The sequence below is a fragment of the Cryptosporidium sp. chipmunk genotype I genome, assembly GCF_004936735.1.
Source record: "Cryptosporidium sp. chipmunk genotype I strain 37763 chromosome Unknown contig_2, whole genome shotgun sequence".
Taxonomy (NCBI): domain Eukaryota; phylum Apicomplexa; class Conoidasida; order Eucoccidiorida; family Cryptosporidiidae; genus Cryptosporidium; species Cryptosporidium sp. chipmunk genotype I.
Window position 1 is genome coordinate 405,363 of NW_027125624.1, and position 17,459 is coordinate 422,821.

The 17,459-nt window shown below is 34.1% G+C and overlaps 8 protein-coding genes across 8 annotated transcripts; 3 read left to right on the forward strand and 5 right to left on the reverse strand.

The window, feature by feature from the left end:
* Positions 1 to 258: 258 nt before the first annotated feature.
* Positions 259 to 3,282, reverse strand: ELE39_001838 (uncharacterized protein; the record flags this gene model as incomplete). Its single annotated transcript, XM_067345561.1, has 1 exon — positions 259 to 3,282. One exon carries the CDS (start codon positions 3,280 to 3,282, stop codon positions 259 to 261), a length of 3,024 nt encoding a protein of 1,007 aa, XP_067199449.1.
* Positions 3,283 to 4,044: 762 nt separating this feature from the next.
* On the reverse strand, positions 4,045 to 5,036 carry ELE39_001839 (proteasome regulatory subunit Rpn12 family; the record flags this gene model as incomplete). The annotated part of the gene is made up of 3 exons (XM_067345562.1): positions 4,045 to 4,581; positions 4,637 to 4,888; positions 4,998 to 5,036. 3 exons carry the CDS (start codon positions 5,034 to 5,036, stop codon positions 4,045 to 4,047), a joined length of 828 nt encoding a protein of 275 aa, XP_067199450.1.
* Positions 5,037 to 5,567: 531 nt separating this feature from the next.
* Positions 5,568 to 7,124, forward strand: ELE39_001840 (uncharacterized protein; the record flags this gene model as incomplete). The annotated part of the gene is made up of 1 exon (XM_067345563.1): positions 5,568 to 7,124. One exon carries the CDS (start codon positions 5,568 to 5,570, stop codon positions 7,122 to 7,124), a length of 1,557 nt encoding a protein of 518 aa, XP_067199451.1.
* Positions 7,125 to 7,408: 284 nt separating this feature from the next.
* On the forward strand, positions 7,409 to 7,903 carry ELE39_001841 (uncharacterized protein; the record flags this gene model as incomplete). Its single annotated transcript, XM_067345564.1, has 1 exon — positions 7,409 to 7,903. One exon carries the CDS (start codon positions 7,409 to 7,411, stop codon positions 7,901 to 7,903), a length of 495 nt encoding a protein of 164 aa, XP_067199452.1.
* Positions 7,904 to 8,617: 714 nt separating this feature from the next.
* ELE39_001842 (dynamin family) lies at positions 8,618 to 11,212 on the reverse strand (the record flags this gene model as incomplete). The annotated part of the gene is made up of 3 exons (XM_067345565.1): positions 8,618 to 10,065; positions 10,122 to 10,958; positions 11,044 to 11,212. The coding sequence occupies 3 exons, from the start codon at positions 11,210 to 11,212 to the stop codon at positions 8,618 to 8,620; spliced, it is 2,454 nt and encodes an 817-aa protein (XP_067199453.1).
* Positions 11,213 to 11,703: 491 nt separating this feature from the next.
* ELE39_001843 (ARF1 2 like small GTpase) lies at positions 11,704 to 12,252 on the reverse strand (the record flags this gene model as incomplete). The annotated part of the gene is made up of 1 exon (XM_067345566.1): positions 11,704 to 12,252. The coding sequence occupies one exon, from the start codon at positions 12,250 to 12,252 to the stop codon at positions 11,704 to 11,706; it is 549 nt and encodes a 182-aa protein (XP_067199454.1).
* Positions 12,253 to 12,689: 437 nt separating this feature from the next.
* On the reverse strand, positions 12,690 to 13,956 carry ELE39_001844 (programmed cell death 2; the record flags this gene model as incomplete). The annotated part of the gene is made up of 2 exons (XM_067345567.1): positions 12,690 to 13,060; positions 13,116 to 13,956. 2 exons carry the CDS (start codon positions 13,954 to 13,956, stop codon positions 12,690 to 12,692), a joined length of 1,212 nt encoding a protein of 403 aa, XP_067199455.1.
* A 399-nt stretch (positions 13,957 to 14,355) lies between these two features.
* ELE39_001845 (severe depolymerization of actin Sda1p) lies at positions 14,356 to 16,833 on the forward strand (the record flags this gene model as incomplete). Its single annotated transcript, XM_067345568.1, has 1 exon — positions 14,356 to 16,833. One exon carries the CDS (start codon positions 14,356 to 14,358, stop codon positions 16,831 to 16,833), a length of 2,478 nt encoding a protein of 825 aa, XP_067199456.1.
* Positions 16,834 to 17,459: the final 626 nt, after the last annotated feature.

A 17,459-nucleotide genomic window follows, 5' to 3' on the forward strand; every position in this document is an offset into this window, starting at 1 on the left:
CTTATTTTTCTAATAACAAAGTAGGAAAGGAAAAAATAAAGCTGTTAAAGTCAGCTTTCGGCGGAATATTCCTTGTATTTGTTTTTTTTTGCTCTCATAAAGTAAGACAAATTTGATGGTCACCAGAAATTATTACCACCAAAGTTAAACCCAAGTACCGGTTCTTTGGCGCCACTGCACATGCAATGCATGCATGTATATTGAAATGTGGGAATCGAATTAAAAAAATTTGCTTTTTCATATAGAAGTGCTAGAGATTTAATTTGTGTGAATGTGACTATTTAATTCTCTCTCAATAGTATTTTGTAGTTTGAACATTTCCTTTCTTACATTTTTAATATAAGCTGTGATAATTTCTGGAGTAGAAATAATTTCAACATAACATCTCAATTCTTTTGTAATCCCTTTAGACTCTTGAGAAAGCTTCTGGATACTTTTTTCAAGGAGTTTTATTCCCTGTTCCAGGCTTTTGTTTAAGTAAGATGTCTGCAACATTTGTAATTCTTTCTTTGCAAGCTGGAATTCTATAACGAGATTATTAAACTTTGAGGAAATTGCCTCAACTTCATTGCACATTCTAAAGCTTTCATGGAACTCAGTAACCGTTTCCGATGCATTCTTTAGAAAAGCTGAAATATCTTCCTTTGCTTTTGAAAACTCCACTGTCAGGATTTCGCATTCATTATCAGGTTTCTTCCTTCTTACCGCATATTTCAGTATAGAAAGAACTCTTGAGGTTTTGGAGGTACCATCCTTATCAATCCTCCCACAAAAAAGGTCTATTCTTGCCTGAAGTTGAGACAGAAATCTATTCATTATTTTAAGATTATCATCTAGAATGCTTATATCATTACTATATCTTGAAACTCTTTTAATCAGTTTTAAGTCTCTATCCAAAATAACCTTAAATCCAGAAATCTCATTCTTTAATCTGTTTGTCTCATCTCTCAGCTTTTTAACACTTGTCTGTCTCTCCTTAGCTGGAAATGTCTCACTTGAAACTCCCTGTTTATTCAAGAAAGATTGAGAAATTCCGAGTAAAATATCCAGACTCTCCTGATCTGACTTCTCTATATTAGAAATGGTGAATTCCAATACTTGAATATGTTTTTCCAAACTTTGAATCTTGTTTATTAGTAGCTTCCCAATAGAATCCATCTCTGAATTATCTTCCTTCAGAGCGTCTAGTTCTTTTTGAAGATTGAAGTTTAGTTCTATTAGCCTCTCTTTCAAGTCTGATAACTTCTCTACTGTTTCCTTTTTCAAAGTATCACTTTTATCACTATCTGAAGTTACAAAACTGGCTTCAAAAAAACTCTTTATTAAACTTTTGGATTTTTTTTCTAGTATAAAATCTAGTGATAGTAACCTCAGCTCCTCCTGACCTGAAATTAATGGAGATTCCTCTTCCCACATTGAGGTCTTGGTCATAATTCTACTCGAAATACCCAATCTCAAAGTTGGAATATTTGCAAAGTGCCTGAAATTTGAATTACACTTTTCAATTTGTTCATTCAAATATATATGATTTAATATATATTCCAATTTCTCTAAGTCAAGAACTCCTGACATAGCAAACTTTTCCTTTTCTTTATATACTAGCTCAATCTGAAGCTTCAAATCTGGAAATAACATTTCATTATAATATCTTAACCTCAATAAATCATTTTGTATTTCAGAACTTTTTAATACACTCTCGGATCTAATAAACTCATTAACTACTTTAAACAAACCAGTTATTTTCGTATTGTGAAACTCCGAATTTGAATCAAACTTGAATGGACTTTTTAAGTCTTTTTGCCATAGATATTTAAATAAACCCTTTGAAGACTCGAAAAAACTCTCAAGCTGAACTTTTGGGTCACTTTCTTTGATCTGTTTATATATTTTATCCCAAGCCTCCAAATACCCTTTCTTTAATGTTTGAAAATGATTCTCAAATTTCTTAAGTAATTGTTTAAAGATCTCAGAGTTGTTCTCATGTCTCACAGCTAAAATCCCAGTTTTTAAGGCGTCTATTGTAAATCCAAACACATCAAGGGACTTTTTAATTCTCTGGTCTACCTCTTCCAAATCGCCGTGATATTCTTTTAATGTATATACTAAATCCGATAAATTACGTAAATGGTAGGCCAAAAAGGACTTTGACAAACCCAATATTACTTTAAATATTAAATTCATCGAAATTTGAAGCCAATCAACAAAATATTTGACCATTTTTCTATTTGAGATGATCCACTGGCTCCTTTCCTTTTGCAAATCCAAATAGTGAGACTTTAAAGACTGAAGATCCTGATAAACATCTTCTACAGTAACTATAGAGCTAAGCTCATCAGATCTAGCCTTAATAATAGTATCCAACAAACCCTTCAAATTTGAATCCAGCTCGATATTTCTTGAAACTAGTGCATTATGTTGCTTAATAGCAGATTCATTCCTACTTTTCAGGAGTGAAATTGAGCTGTGAGACCTTTTAATAAGTTTTCTAGCTATTCCATTGAGAATCAAAATGTTTTGGGCCTCTTCAATGACTAATCCCCAAGCTATTTGTCTACAACAAGAATCAGAAGTAATGATAGAAATCAAAACCAAAATACTATTAGTTTTTTTAACAAGTTCTTCTAGTTCTTTTTTATGGAACTTTTGTTTCTGTTTCCTATATGAAGAACCACCACTTAACATTGATATTGCAAATATGTTGATTGAATCCAACAATGGATACCACTTATTAACGTCTATACCATTTACGTAATTCAATGGAACGTTCTTCAGTATCTTTTTATTGACTGTCTCAACATCTTGAACAAACAAATCTCTGAACTTTTCTTGGACTTTTATATCTATATTAGAAAACCATCCTTTCTTACCTGGGAAAGATCTCTCTAATACTGGGCTCACCTCATCCTTATATTTTAGATATTTCTCATTAAAAACAGACTCCAAATCCTGTAGATGAGTTTGGTTTGTAACATCTAACGACATCTTTAAACCTCCAATTTCTGAAAGTGATGTTTCAATGAACTGATCCGTTTCTTCTTTAACCAATTCTAAATATAATCTCACATTATTTAAGTTTTCAAAATTATTTTCCTTTTGAGAATGATTTAAGCTTGAAGTCTCAACTTCTTTCAACTCTAGTTCTTCATTCTTCTTTTCTCCCTTCCTAACTCCATCTTCCTCTGAACCTAAGAAATCCTTCTTTACGTAGTCTAAATCACTTCCAGAAACTAAAGAATTGGCAAAAAATATATTTAACAATACAATATAGAAAATCTTTCTCATATTAGTTTAGCATTATGCTTTTCCTAATTCCTGTACAAGTTCAAATTTAAGAGTAAAGTCTAGATCTCCAAAAATCAGTTTTTGAGGTTTTTGATTTTGATATTTTTACAATTAATATTTTTCTTTTTCCTTAAATTTTTTTTTTATATTAAGCTAAAGGAAATTTGCATGCTAGTTAGAAATATTACTAATCTTTATGAGCCCTATGTTAAACAACTTACCAAAATCTCTCAGACCTAGTTTTCCCCAAATGTCTCTTGAGTAAAATTTTATTTTCTACTCCTTTACAGTTTTCTTAAAATCAACTCAGCTAAACTCTTTTTCTTTTCTTATTTCCCTTATTTTTTTTCTCAAACACTTCTTTAGTCATCTAATAACATGATCTGCATTCCCGCGCGCGCCAACACTTGCAAATAATTGTTAAGGCTTGAGGGGAGAGAAGGGAAGGTAAAGCTGGTAATAGTAGGAAGAAGAAATTTTTCGTCAAAGAAATGGAATAAAATGGCCAAGAGTCATTTTGAGATTTGGATATATAAGTTATCTGAGCTTTTTAATTTTTTTTTGTGGTACGTAGGTAGCGTTAAGAGTTTGATTAATGAACATATAATATACAGATATATTTATTGTAGCATTAATTAAAAAAGAACAATAGTTAGGGCTGTGGGTAGGATAGATGAATAATAATGAATATTTAGATATAATCAATGCTTAGAGTCAATGTATATATCAAAATATATGTATATATACACAAATTAAGAGCTTTTAGATGATTCTCTCAAGCTCGATTGCATAGCCTAATGTGTTTGAAATAAGATCTAAATTGTTAGAAGAGCTGGAGCTTTTCTTTTCAAAGTAAACAGCACTATCAATAAGCTTCCAGTGAACTTTCGAGGTGTTTAGGCGTTCCCTGTTGGAATTGGGGGACATCTCATTGATGAAAGATATTAACTCCTCGTTCGTGGAAAATCTCATCATACTCTTAAGCTTATCTATGCTTATCTTATCATAACTACACTCAATGCACTTTGCTACCTTTTCTCTACATGTGTCTATTAATTCCTTGAAAAATATCTGATAGTCTGGAGTTGGTAGGCTACTTTGCATCTGCATGATTTTACTATAATTGCCATCAAGAAGATACAATTCAAGTTTCTTTGAAAAAGAAATAAACTTGTTTTCTTGGTCATTTGGAGAAACGATTTCCAAAGCTATGTGAAAATCGCTGATTCTATCACAACTGAGAAGATATAGCAAGTACAAGCCTTTGATCATATCTTGATTTTCAGACTTTTCAAGAATCTGGAAAATTGAGTAGTAATACAGTACAAGGGTTGAAAACCTCCTAAAAACTTACCGATTCATAGTCAATATAGTATCTTTGTAAATTCAAAAAGTCCCTCTCAAATCCCGATAAGTCTTCTTTTCTTACGGAAACCAATACTGAAATTTCCAAAACGTCTCTTGCAATCACTAATTCCGTCAAATCTATTTCTTTAGAAGACAACGACAAGCTGGGAAGCTCAATCAGCATGATTTTCAACTCCTTTATCAAATTTGATAATTTGTTTAGGTTATCTGACCGGTTTTTTCCAATCTCCACTTTTGCCTAATTATAGAACCAAATTAAGTATTTTATCAGTTTTTGGTTCAAAGACCTTTCACCTTGTTAATAGAAAAGCAAAAGAGTCATATTTGAGCCATCATTAAGAACCTACCTGCTGTAGTAAAGCCAAAATTTTGCTCGTATCCACCATTGTGTTGACGATCTCAATACATTCACTAATGTTTAACCCTCGAAACTTTTTGAAACAACCGAAATAGGGCAAGTAACTTCAAAGTCTGCTATAACTCCAGTCCCCTATTAAATCCCACAAAATATTCACTTGGAGCTTCTTCTCAACCTCACCAGTTTTTTAATAATTAAATTTTCCTCCAAACAAAGTTTCAATATTTATTTACTTTTCTAGCATCAATGGCTTTTTAAACCCCTCTAAAGTTACCGCCAAACTGTGCGCGCCATTTTGTGAGAATTAATTAATAATAGGGTTCTGAGAAGATTTAAAAAAAACAAGACAGGAATTCTCGAGATAAATACAGGATTTAGCAAAGTTGACGTGATAAATTAAGTCTTGAATGTCTGGGATTCATATGGTAAACACAAACCAGTTGTTTTGCCATTTTTCCTAGCCTTTTTTTTAAAAGAGGCTAAACTTCGCTCCAAGTACAGCATTAAAGATTTCTATTGCATAATAAGAATTAGTTAAAGTTTAGAAAGCTAGCCAGAAATGTCCAGAGATCAGATGACATACAGAGAGTACTATGATATGCCACGCTCAATTCCATATGGAATACCTGAAGGATATAGAAATGACTACTATCACATGAGGATGCGTAGGGATTTTGAAGGTGGGTATCCACCTGAGTATTGTTATAATATGGATGGTAGACACTATCAAGAGGATTATTACTCATATTCAGGCCAAAGATTTGAGCATCACGGTGGAGTTGTGGAAGGCGTAAGGGAATCAAAATTCTCAAATGGAAGTGATAAGTGGGATAGATCTAATGGAGAGAGAAGAAATATAGGCAACGATTTAATTCAGAACTTACATATGGAAACATACAAGAGGGATTCTGGTATTGTTTCCAGGGAAAATGATGTAAGAAAGCAGATTCGACTGGAGGAGGGACCAGGAGGTCCGCCTCAACAGGGTGTTTCAAGCTCACAAATAGGTAAATTAACTATTCAAGAGGTTGAATCTGGGGTTAGAATAAGCAAAGGGTCTAAAGATGGTAGTAGTGGATTGTCTGTTTTTCACACTAATGGGAAGGACTCAATTTGGATTAAAATTGATATTCTGAATAAGAAAAAGCTCTGTTATGATTGCCAAAAAGAAAAGTGGAGAGACAAAATTACTCCATTGTGTAAGGAGTGCTACAAGTCACTTTCAAATTCTTCAGGCAGCAACAACTCCAAGAAAGAGTGTACTTACTGTAGAATTGAGTTCCTTCAACATAGGATTTTAAAAAAAGCTTTAAAAGTGTTTAAAAAGGAAATCTGCATGGACTGCTGTAAGAATATTTGCAAATACAACACAATTCCAGTGCGTTGTCACTTTTGTGATTGTTGGTCAGCTTGGAACTCCCATCTACTATGTGATAGATGCTCCTCCTCCAGAGAACAGTTTGGTGAGCCCCTTCCCTGTGATATGTGTAGGAAGACTTGTGCTTTTGATAGGGGAGAAGAGGCCAGGAAAAAGCTTGATGGAAGATTATTTTGTTTCCTCTGTACATTTAAATATAAGAAGCTAAAACACGAGGAGGTTAAAAAGACCAATTCCGAATACAAAAGAGCCGAAAAGACTCTTACTAAGGTAGATTTACCGGAAATGTCATCCAAAAGTGAGCAAAATGATGGCGAGAGTTATACTCAAAATTTGCCCATATCAGATTCAAATAGTAAAGAAGCTGTAGACTGGAAGATTATTGCTCAGGAAAGAACACTCTTGTATGAGAAGGCAAAACAGCATCTTGCTGAGCTCCAGGCAAAAGAGCTCAGCAACAAAATTGAGACTGGGTCATTAATTACTCAGCTTAAAGAATCGAACTTAAATCTCGAAAAGAAAAACAAGCTTCTCGAAGATAAGATTCTTCGGCTTAATGCTGAGCTTAACGACTGGCAACTCAAACTCAATAATATCTGTGATGAAAAAAATAAACAACTTAAACTGATTAAGGATGAAAAGAGACACGCAATTCAGGAAATGGAAGGATTACTTGAGAAGCTCAAGTCTGAAAACAGAGAGCTAAGGGAGCAGTTTAACTCGTCCTCCAATTTGTAATTATTCGGCCCATATAACTATATTACTACTTTTGTCTAAAGCTAATTTAGCTCGAAATCCAATTAATTCTAGTTTTTCCTTGATCATTGTTTCTCCTTGTTTTAAAAATTACAATTTTTTTTAAAAATATTCAGTACCTTTTTTACTTAAAGACGTTTTTTCAAGGTTGCCGCTATTTCCACACAGTTGTGAGGATAGCAAAAAATTCAAATTAATTATTGGACAAAAAATATAAAAAAGGATGGGAGTACGGAAAATCTAAATTTACAGTTTCTTGGTAAAATATGTACTTAGAAAAGGAGAAGCTCCATCTCTTGAACGGCTCTTTTTTCAGAGTGAATTTTAAAGCAATTTCTCAAGATGAATTAAAAAACATACTAAAGATATGCGGATTAAAATCATCAGCAAATGCTTCGAGTAATCAACAAATAGCTTTATTAGAGGGGATAAGACGGTATCTTTTGACTGAGGATCTTTCAGAACTTTCGGATCTATCGAATCATAGTATCAAAAGTGTTGAATCTAAAAGATACACATTTGATTACAAGAACATCGTTAATGAAGATACCATTTCTCTGGAACTCATTCTAAAATCACTAAGGAAATCTCCTCTTACTCTTGAGAAGATTATGCTAAGTAATTCTGTAAGTGTTTCTGAAGTTGCAGACTGTTGCTCGAGATACCTAAATACTCCAAGGAGTATTTTCTCAACCAAGATTATCTTAGAAAAGATCCAGATAGTTCTTGCTTCTTTGAATATAAAAAATATAGCTAGCTAATCCTTCAGTTTTCAAATCACTAGTCTATTCATTTCTAGACTCCTTTCAAAACTATTACTTTTTAATTCTTACTGCTCCAACTTTACAAGAAATGGACAGTTTCCCGCCCAAACTTTTTTTTTCTAGGTTGGAAAACAAATTATAAATACGAATATTTCCGGAAAGAAAGTTGAGACAACATGGAAAATTCAGAACCTGTCATAAAAGAGCCCGTTTCTGAGAATCAGGAAATGAAGACTGAGATTCAGTTAGACAGGGAGAGTTTACATGTGATTTTGGAAGAAGGGGAGAACTTCTACCCTTTGTTGGAAAGCTCAATTGAAGATGATATGGCGAGCAACAAAGTGACTCTTTCTTCGTAAGTAGATTAAATGAATCTATTTCGTTTTAGATTATGGGACTATCCCTATTTTTAATTCGCTTAAATATTTTAGGTATATGGACAAGTTCAAACAGCTCCATGAATCCAAGGTCAGATCGATGAATTTGGAGCAAATAGAACACTACTGCAAAGAATTTGTGGAGGCCTTACAAGGGGGAAAATGAGGTAGAGTTGAAAACATCTCTAAAAGATTGCCAGGACTAATCATTTTCAGACACGGTTAGCACAATTCTGATAATCAAGTCAAAGTAAAATACTATTTGCGATATATGAACTCGCAAAATCCAAAAATTAGTTGATATAAGTGGATAATTAAGCTTTTTAATAGACCATTATAAGTTAAAATTTGATATTAAGGTCTCAAGCTGCTTAGTTATATTGCTCAGTTTGTTTATGTTCCGATGGCAATGCTGTCTTTTTTCCACTATCCCTTTTTCTTCTTGAAGAAGATCGTCAAAAATTTCCTCTCTATATAGCTTTGCTACCAGCTCTCTCTGAATTGCTTCCTTGGCAGCATTCACCATAAAATACATAATGGCTTTGGGAACTGAGTCTGCTACGTTCTTTCGCACAATGCTAAAGTATGATACAATGAAAAACTTTATCACATCCGACTCAATCTTCTCCCTTTCTGAAGGATCTTCCGATGTTGCTATTGTTTCTGGAACCAATGGCAATCCCATCTTCCCACTAAATTTTCCCAAGTAATTCCTCTCATTCTCTACCAAACTGGCGCCAAGAACCCCTGCATGCACATGCTTGGCGGAAATGTGGGCTTGTATTTTCTGACCTGGGCTAAAAATGTCAATAGAAGAAGTGGTAGAACGGTTGGTTGAAAAAACTGGTGAGTTTTCGTTGATATTTTTGAGTGACCTAGAAACAGAGCTGATTTGGCGAGTTTCGATAAGTTTGTAGTTTTGGTAGGTTGCAACGTTTTCGGTCTCGTTGTATTCTGTGGAAGCAAGCTGGGATTTATTGCGAGAGTCATGTTGGTCATTAAAGAAGTCATTCAAAACTACTCTATTTCTACCTGATGGAGTGATCGGACTTGAATCAGAGTCGAGAAGAATGGAATCTGGTGCTGGGTTGTTGGACTTGTCGTTGGAGTTATTTCTAGTCAAACCCTCAGTTAAGAAAGCTTTCTCCTTCTCAAATATGGAAGTAAGGGCTGACGCACCTCCTATAAAGTCAGGGTGGTTTGTATTTATGTAGGCTAATTCCATATTTATCAGGTCAACTACAGCTCTGTTAGTAGGCCCAAGGCATTCCTCTAGGACATTATTGACCACTGAAATCATATTATTTTTCAGATTAGAGTACCGATTAAGCTCAGGTAAAGAACACTGCTCTACTAGTCTTTTAAGCTCGTCATAGACTTGTTCTACACAAGTAAGAGAGGGTCTAAGTAGTTTTTTAATTTGAATCCTTGCGAGAACTTCAAATGCACCTTCAGAAACAAACAAGGATGATCTTGTTCCTGTTGAATTCTTTATTGCTGTTCTGATTTCAGTATCAGACAAACCGTCCAAAGGATCGAAGCTGAAAAGAGTGTTTCCAAACCAGTTATGGAATACATAATTCAGTCTTGCTCCACCTGAAAGTTTCATTAGGCCTGTTTGATAGGATGCTTGCCCGTCAATCATGTCTTGGAACTTTCTAGAAAACTTAGAAAAGCAGTTTAGTATTACAGCCCCTTTGTTTTTGATCATGTGAGGCCCATCAAGGCCTATACCCTCTCCTCCAATAAATAGAGCTCTGTTAGTCAAGGCGTTGATTCCTTCTTTTGAAAAAAGTAAACTATTATAGCGATTCAAATATTTCAAAATCTTGACTTACCTATGTCATCTATAATATCAGATTGAGAAAAGTCACCATATTTAATTAGCTCCATCTGCTTAAGATCTATAAGCTTTTTTGACTGGTTCTTGATCTGTGGAAGTAACTTAAGGATGTGATCTAGAAACTCTTTTTGGAGAATATTGATCAAGTTATGAGTTCCACATCGAGACTGATACGATTTCAGTTTCGAGTTGTTTTCAAAAAAGGACTTTTCTTCGTTCAAAGAAGCTCTCAAAGATTTTGGCCCTCCTGCTTTTTGTCTGGAATCCCTACACATAACTGCTACATATCCTCTGGATAAAGGGTATGATTGATTACTTAATACTTGAAGTGTTGTAGAGTAATTTTCTACTGTATCCAATTTACTTAAAACTCCAATCGTCCTGACTCCTTCAGGATCTACCTCTCTTGCAATATTTAAGCTATCAGAGTTTGCAATGTCAGTGTTTGCAGCTGTGATTGCCAAAATTAAACAGCTTGGTCGTCTTATATAAGACAAAACAATCTTCCTAATTTGAGACTCAATATCAAACGGCTGGTCCTCAATTGGAACTTTTGTTAATCCTGGTAGATCTACCAAAGTCAAATTAATCGATTTTTTTGAGAAGATTCTTAGCAATATTGGGACTTCTGAAACGTTCTTATTTTCTCCTATCAGTCTATTGGTCTCAATTAAGATTTCCTCTTTGACCTTTTCAAAGTCCGTAAACTTCAGTCCTTTTTTGTGACCAAACTCCGCATAATCATCTCTATTTTCTTGCCGAATTTGCTGTAGCTGCAGAATTAGCGGCCTCCTAGTAATTATTCCTTGTCCTCTTGGCAAAAAATGACGGCCTAAATAGTCAAAAGCGCATCAGAAACACCAAAATAGTAATTAATTAGAATTATTATTGGTTTAACAAACATGCCAGAAACTCACCTATAATATATTCCAGTAGTGAGGTTTTCCCTACCGACTGAGATCCTACTACAGCTATTTCAGGGAGGTCCAAGTTTAACTCATTTGAAACATTGTAGTCTCCTGAACCCTCCTTTAATATACTCAGAATGTCATGAAGCTCGTTTATAATAGGTATCAAAGACTCCATGTTTCTAACTAAATCTGAGTGCTTTTTTACTTGGCAATTTGTTTAACCTTTTTCTTTTAATCCTTCCGTCCCTATCTTGCCTGGCAAAATGTAAACTTCTACACTTAATGGCGAATTCCCGCCTTTTTTTCTAAGCCCCACATGAAAATAGTCATTTGATGAGAATAACTTCCAACTTAAATAAACAAAACAAAGAAATATTATGGGAATTTAATTATTTATGAGAATTTCTTTAGACTTAATTGAAACTAATCCTGATCAATTTCTCTCTTTCTTTTTCTTTGGGATTTTTTCGCAACCTATGAGTTATATTGGTCATTTATAATAGATCAATATATATGCAACACAATAATTCGTACAAAACACATAAACAAAAATATTTAGTAGGCAAATTATTTAGAATTAAACAGGAATTGAAGATATCAAATAATATAAATTAAATGAAAGGGGTAAAACAGATTTCAATAATTTTAAGTAGGTAATAGAAACAGTTAGGAAGCAGCTTTCTCAAGGTTTCTTGCAAGCCAATCAAGTCCTTCGTATAATCCATCACCAGCTGTAGCGCAAGTTGATTGAATGAACCAGCTCCTGTGTCTCAAAGAGCTGAGTTGTAGCTTCTCAGTGACTTCTGTAACACTCATAGCATTAGGAAGGTCTTGTTTGTTTGCTAGAACCAAGAGAGTGGCATCCCTAAGCTCATCCTCTCCTAGCATTCTCATAAGCTCATCCCTGGAATCATTTATTCTTTCTCTGTCATTACTATCAACCACAAATATTATTCCGTCCGTATTTGTATAGTAATGTCTCCAAAGAGGCCTAATTTTGTCCTGACCACCTACATCCCAAACAGTGAAGGATATATTCTTATACTCAACAGTTTCAACATTAAATCCAATAGTTGGAATTGTTGTTACTACCTCCCCCAATTTAAGTTTATATAAAATTGTTGTTTTCCCTGCAGCGTCTAATCCTACCATTAGGATTCTCATCTCCTTCTTCCCAAACAATCTATTCCATATTCTTGAAAGTGCCAAGCCCATGATTAAACTGTTATTTTTCTAGAATACAGATATATTTCTTGTTTATTTTAGTGGCAAACTTAAAATATATTCCTTTTTTCTGTCCTCAAATTTGTGTGAATATCTAAGCTAATTAACCCAAATTCTTGTTAATTTGAAACCCCTCGCCTTTCTCCTTGGTATTGCTAACAGTGCTCGCAAGAATTATATGGATAGTACCTGAAAGAATCTCTAACTCAAAAAGGTTAAATAATATCAGTCGTCCGGTCCCCTCCCCCCTTTTATTAAAATACACCAAAATTAATTATTTTTTAAACACTTAATAACCTGTCTAAATTTTAAAATTGTTTATACAAATATAATGTAAACATTAAATAAATATTAGTTTTGGGTCCTAATATTAATATTAGGACCCAAAATCGAGCACCTTTAGGCGGGGCAAACCCTACCCGCCCAAATTAGTATGGATTGTTTTGAATTTGAACATATTCCGGAGCATAATAATCAATTTGGCAGTTATTGGAGCATGTAAATATCGCAATAACTCCAAACTCAATTTTGCTTGGAAGATTTCCCAGAACAATGGTTTCAGGCTGAATTTGAAACTCGAAAACTCGGTTTGATTTACAGAGAGGACAGTCTTGAGGGGTTTCTGAAGGGATATTTTTATCAGAAATCCACAATGGTGATCCTTTGTAGCTATATCTAATAACATGGCCAGGATGATTTCTTGAAATGTTTATGAACTTGTCAAAAAAGATGTCTTTTTCTATATTTGTGTTTGATATTTTTCCAAATGCCTTCATCTCAGAATCATCCAAAACATTATCTAAAAAGTAAAATAGAATATCATTTGAATGATAGGTATAAGTGTTAGAACTTACCGATATTCTCAGAAAATTTTTTTTTGTAATCTTGAAATAGCTTATATTCTGATGATTCGGGATCTATCCTTTGTTTATTGACGCTTTCAAAATGTTGTTTTTCGCTGTTAATCCTTTGTTCTTGTTCTAACTTGTTGCTGGTCTCATCATTAATGTTATCAGATTTATCAGACAATTTTCCAAAGCAAAAATTATTTTTTCCTGTTATGGGTACCATTTCATCGTCGGAGGTATTTTCAAAGTTATCATTTTCAACTTCCTGATCGTCATATTCTTCCCGATCTTCATCTTCGTCTTCCTCGTCAGTTGAGCATACCTCGATATCTAAGCTAAACTCATCTAATATTACCTTACTAGCTACAGAATTGATTGTGTCGCACTTATCGTGAACATTAGATTGCTGATATTTAGACTCGATAGATAAGGGCAACCCACATGTGGTGCAAATATTGTTGAATTTCAATTCTTTGAGCTCTGAAATAGTCTCCTCTGGGCTAATATCTTCAAAAAAAAAAGAGGTAGGAGCTGGATTATAATCGTAGTAGTCGTTCATTCTAGGAAGTTGGCAACGGTATGCTTGGACACTACAAGTGCAATTTACACATATAAATACAAAAATGCTTCTATGAAATAAATCTTCTCGGTCATCCTGAGGTGCGTAAACCTGCAACAAAAATCTCATTCTCGTTCCGCAACTGCTACACTGCAAATCCCTGTATTGGGGAAGGTTTTGAGGGTTAAGCCAAGCAGGCTTTCCTCCAAATTTTGAAGGAAAATACCTGGAATCTAAAACTAAGGGGGTCCCTGGCTTTTCCAAGTATCCTAGCAAAACGTCATTCATCACAAGCACAGTGCATATAAATACTAGAATACAAACTTCTCAGCCTCAAAAAAATAATGTTTTTAAAGAATCTCCAAGTTTTTTGTCAAAATTGAATTTATCGTTGGGCGCCAAGGTCATGCCATTAACACGTAATTCTATAAAATTTGACAATAACGGTATAAGTAAAAAAATTCAGGCGGGCATGTAATAAGTTTTTTAAATTAAAGGTAGGTGAGCAAAAATTCAAATTTAACATTTTGTACTAAGGCGTAAACTCGGGTAAATTAAGTTAGGCTGGAAGTTTTTTAACTATATTGCCAGTTGGTTTTTGAGTCCAACGGTTATATAGTCTAAGTAAACATTGATTTAACTTGGAGAAGTTTAAAAGTTTAAGGGAGCAGCAATCGAATAGTGAAGATGGACTCTACAGCAGAAGTTTATTCTCTACCTCAGCTACAGGACAGAATAAAGAGGGATCCTGGAGCGTATTTATCAGATTTTGAGTTGCAATTACAACATTTTTACTCCACACTGGATGTATTTAGATTGAATCCGCAAAACATTCCAAAAGAAATATTTCAGCTAATGATATTTATTGCTCAGACTTCCCCATACTACTATAAATATGGAGTATGTAATAAATTTATTGAGAAACTTCTGGATGATTTAAAGAATAACTCGAGTTTAATGACTTCAGAGATGCGGGTTACAATGGCAACTTCATTAATTTTACTATCAAATCAAAAGATTATCGACATTGTATATTTGTTGCCTTTATGGTTTGATTTAATGAGACTTCCTGATAAGATTTTAAGGTCAAAGTTATTGAAGCATATAGTTTCAAGTATAGTTAATGCAAATATAAAGAAAACTGGTAAGAAAATTAATGCAAAAAACAGGTCAAAGATAATATTAAAGAGTAAACAGATTGGAACATCGTTCTCAATTTCAGAGTCAACCTTTAGTTGTTTTGATGGAGCTGCGTGCGAGAGCTTGCAATATCAAGCTCAGAAACCTTTGAAAAGTTATAATATATCAATTGGATATGACTTGAAAAAGTTTAATTCTACAATTATATCATTTTTAAGAGAAAGAATTACGGATCCAAAAGATATTTTGCGTTCATTGGCTATTATAATTGAGGTTCATAGACAACACGTTTGGAACGATGCTCAAACTGTTAATATTATAGCGAAGTGTTGTGTAGGTTCAACTTCACCAAAAGTAGCCTCAACTGCAGCAAGATTCCTTTTAGGGAGGAATTGTACAATGGAAGAGTTGGAAAATGATATAGAAGATGAGGATGAAAGGAGAGAATTAGCAGCAGAAGCAGCAAAGGCTATGAAATCTGCTTTGCTTGGAGTGAGCTCTAACACTAAAAAGAAGAAGATGGAAAAGGCAAAACAAGCAATGAAAAAGTTAGAAAAACAGAAAAAGAGTAAGGCTGAAAATTCTTTGGTTAAAAGTAATCAGTGTATTGATTTGATACATTGCCCACAGGAATTTGTGGAGGAAGTATTTCAGAGAGTTTCTCGGCATACAGATCCTTTTGAGATTAGAATGACGCTTATTGGGCTAATTTCTCGCTTAATAGAGCGTCATCGTCTGATTCTTATTAATTACTACTCGTATCTTGGCAGATACCTATCTCCAAATAACAAGAATGTAACAAACATTCTGGCTTTTCTAGCACAAGCTTGTCATGAGCTAATTCCTCCACAGGAGCTCTCTTCAACTATCAAGTTACTTATGGATAACTTTGTTAATGAATGTTGTATGCCTGAGGTTATTGTTGTTGGTTTGAATACTATTAGAGAAATTTGTCAAAGAGTTCCTTTGGTTATGGATAAGGATAAGCTCTTGGATTTGGCTAACTTTAGAAAAATGAATAACAAAGGGGTATCAATCGCAGCAAAGAGTTTGGTCAATCTTTATAGAGAAATCATGCCAAGTATGCTTCATCGTTCTTTGATGAGCAAGGAGGCTGCAATTAACATCAAGGATGGCAATAATGATGAAAATATTCTTTCATATGGTTACAAAAAGATTGACAAAACTATTTCCGGAGCTGAATTGCTTATGAAGTATAATAATAGAAAGAATAAGCCAAAGCAGGATAATGAGTCTGAATCTTTCCCATCGGTTAAAGAGTATGAATCTAACACGGATGAAGATAGTAATCATGATATTATCGATGTTGATAACGATTACATTGATGACACTGATCTAAGGGAAGTTGAGGAATTGAGTGAAACTGATCTCGAGGAAGCTGGCTCTTACAGCGAAGAAGACTTTGAAGAGCTCGTTGAATTCGATTCAGGCTCTGAAATTGAAAATTCTGGCTCTGAGAAACTTTCTAAGTCTTCAAAAGATAAAATTGGTAGCCAGAATATAGTCTTTGACAAAATTTTAGACCAGGAGGACTTCAAAATGATCAAGAAACTCAAGACAAGAGTAGAGGCAGCAAAGGCTGTTGGAATGTCCAAAGGTCAGGAAAACGAACAGTTTAACTTTTCTACAGCATCTTCAGATGAAGGTAATGGGTCAGAAATGAGTGGAAACGAGCACAGTGATTCAGAAAGCGGTACTGAAAGTGACTTAAACTCTGATTATTCTACGGACTATGACATTAGCAAAGACATTAGGGACGAGATAACCCGTAATTTGGGTAAAAAGAAACTGAGTAAGCAGCAAAGGGTTCAGTCCATTATGAAAGGGAGACAGGACAGAGAGACTTTTAAAGAAAGGAGAATCAGAGGTAAGTTTTTGTTGACTTTTTTGCCCCAATTGTCTTTGTGGTTGAAGAATTCTTTATCCTTTCTCTTTTATTTTCCTCCAAACAATCTGGTGGATAAATTATGGCATGCAAAGCCGGCTAGTTACTACATTCATTAGTTACTAGTGACTATGTAAAAGGTTGTTGAGTCTAATGCCAAAGTAATTTGTCATTTGAATAATTGACTAATTCTACCACTAGAAACGCTTATGTGGTTAGACACTCAATATATCAAATACAAACTTAATAACTATCCACAATCTAGAAATAATCAAAAAGGTTTGGAGAAGTAGAAGGGGTTATTCAGAGATTGTCAGTTTATCTCTAATGCATGCACCATACTTGAACAAAAACCACAAAACTCTTGGAACACTTTATAAATTACAAACTGTAAAACAAACTTAACTTTACTTTAGAGTCTTTGGGTAAAAAGCAAAGTATTCCAAATGAAGTCAAATCGAGAAATAAACCAATGATGATGGTAATTAAAAAGAGAGGCATTTATAAGAGGAATGAAACAGCAAGTATGAAGTTGAGCAGGATCAAAAAACATCTCCGAAATTTGAAGAAGGACACTGGGAAAAAGAAGAGGTTTAGGAAAAGGTAAATTATATCTTCTTTTCGCTAAGTTTTTCCTCATACACACCTCACTTGCTCATATTGCTTCATCCTGATCCACTTCTTTTACATGGAATCTAAGCTTTTAATTATCTTACAACTTTAAGTAATTAATATGCACAATTAA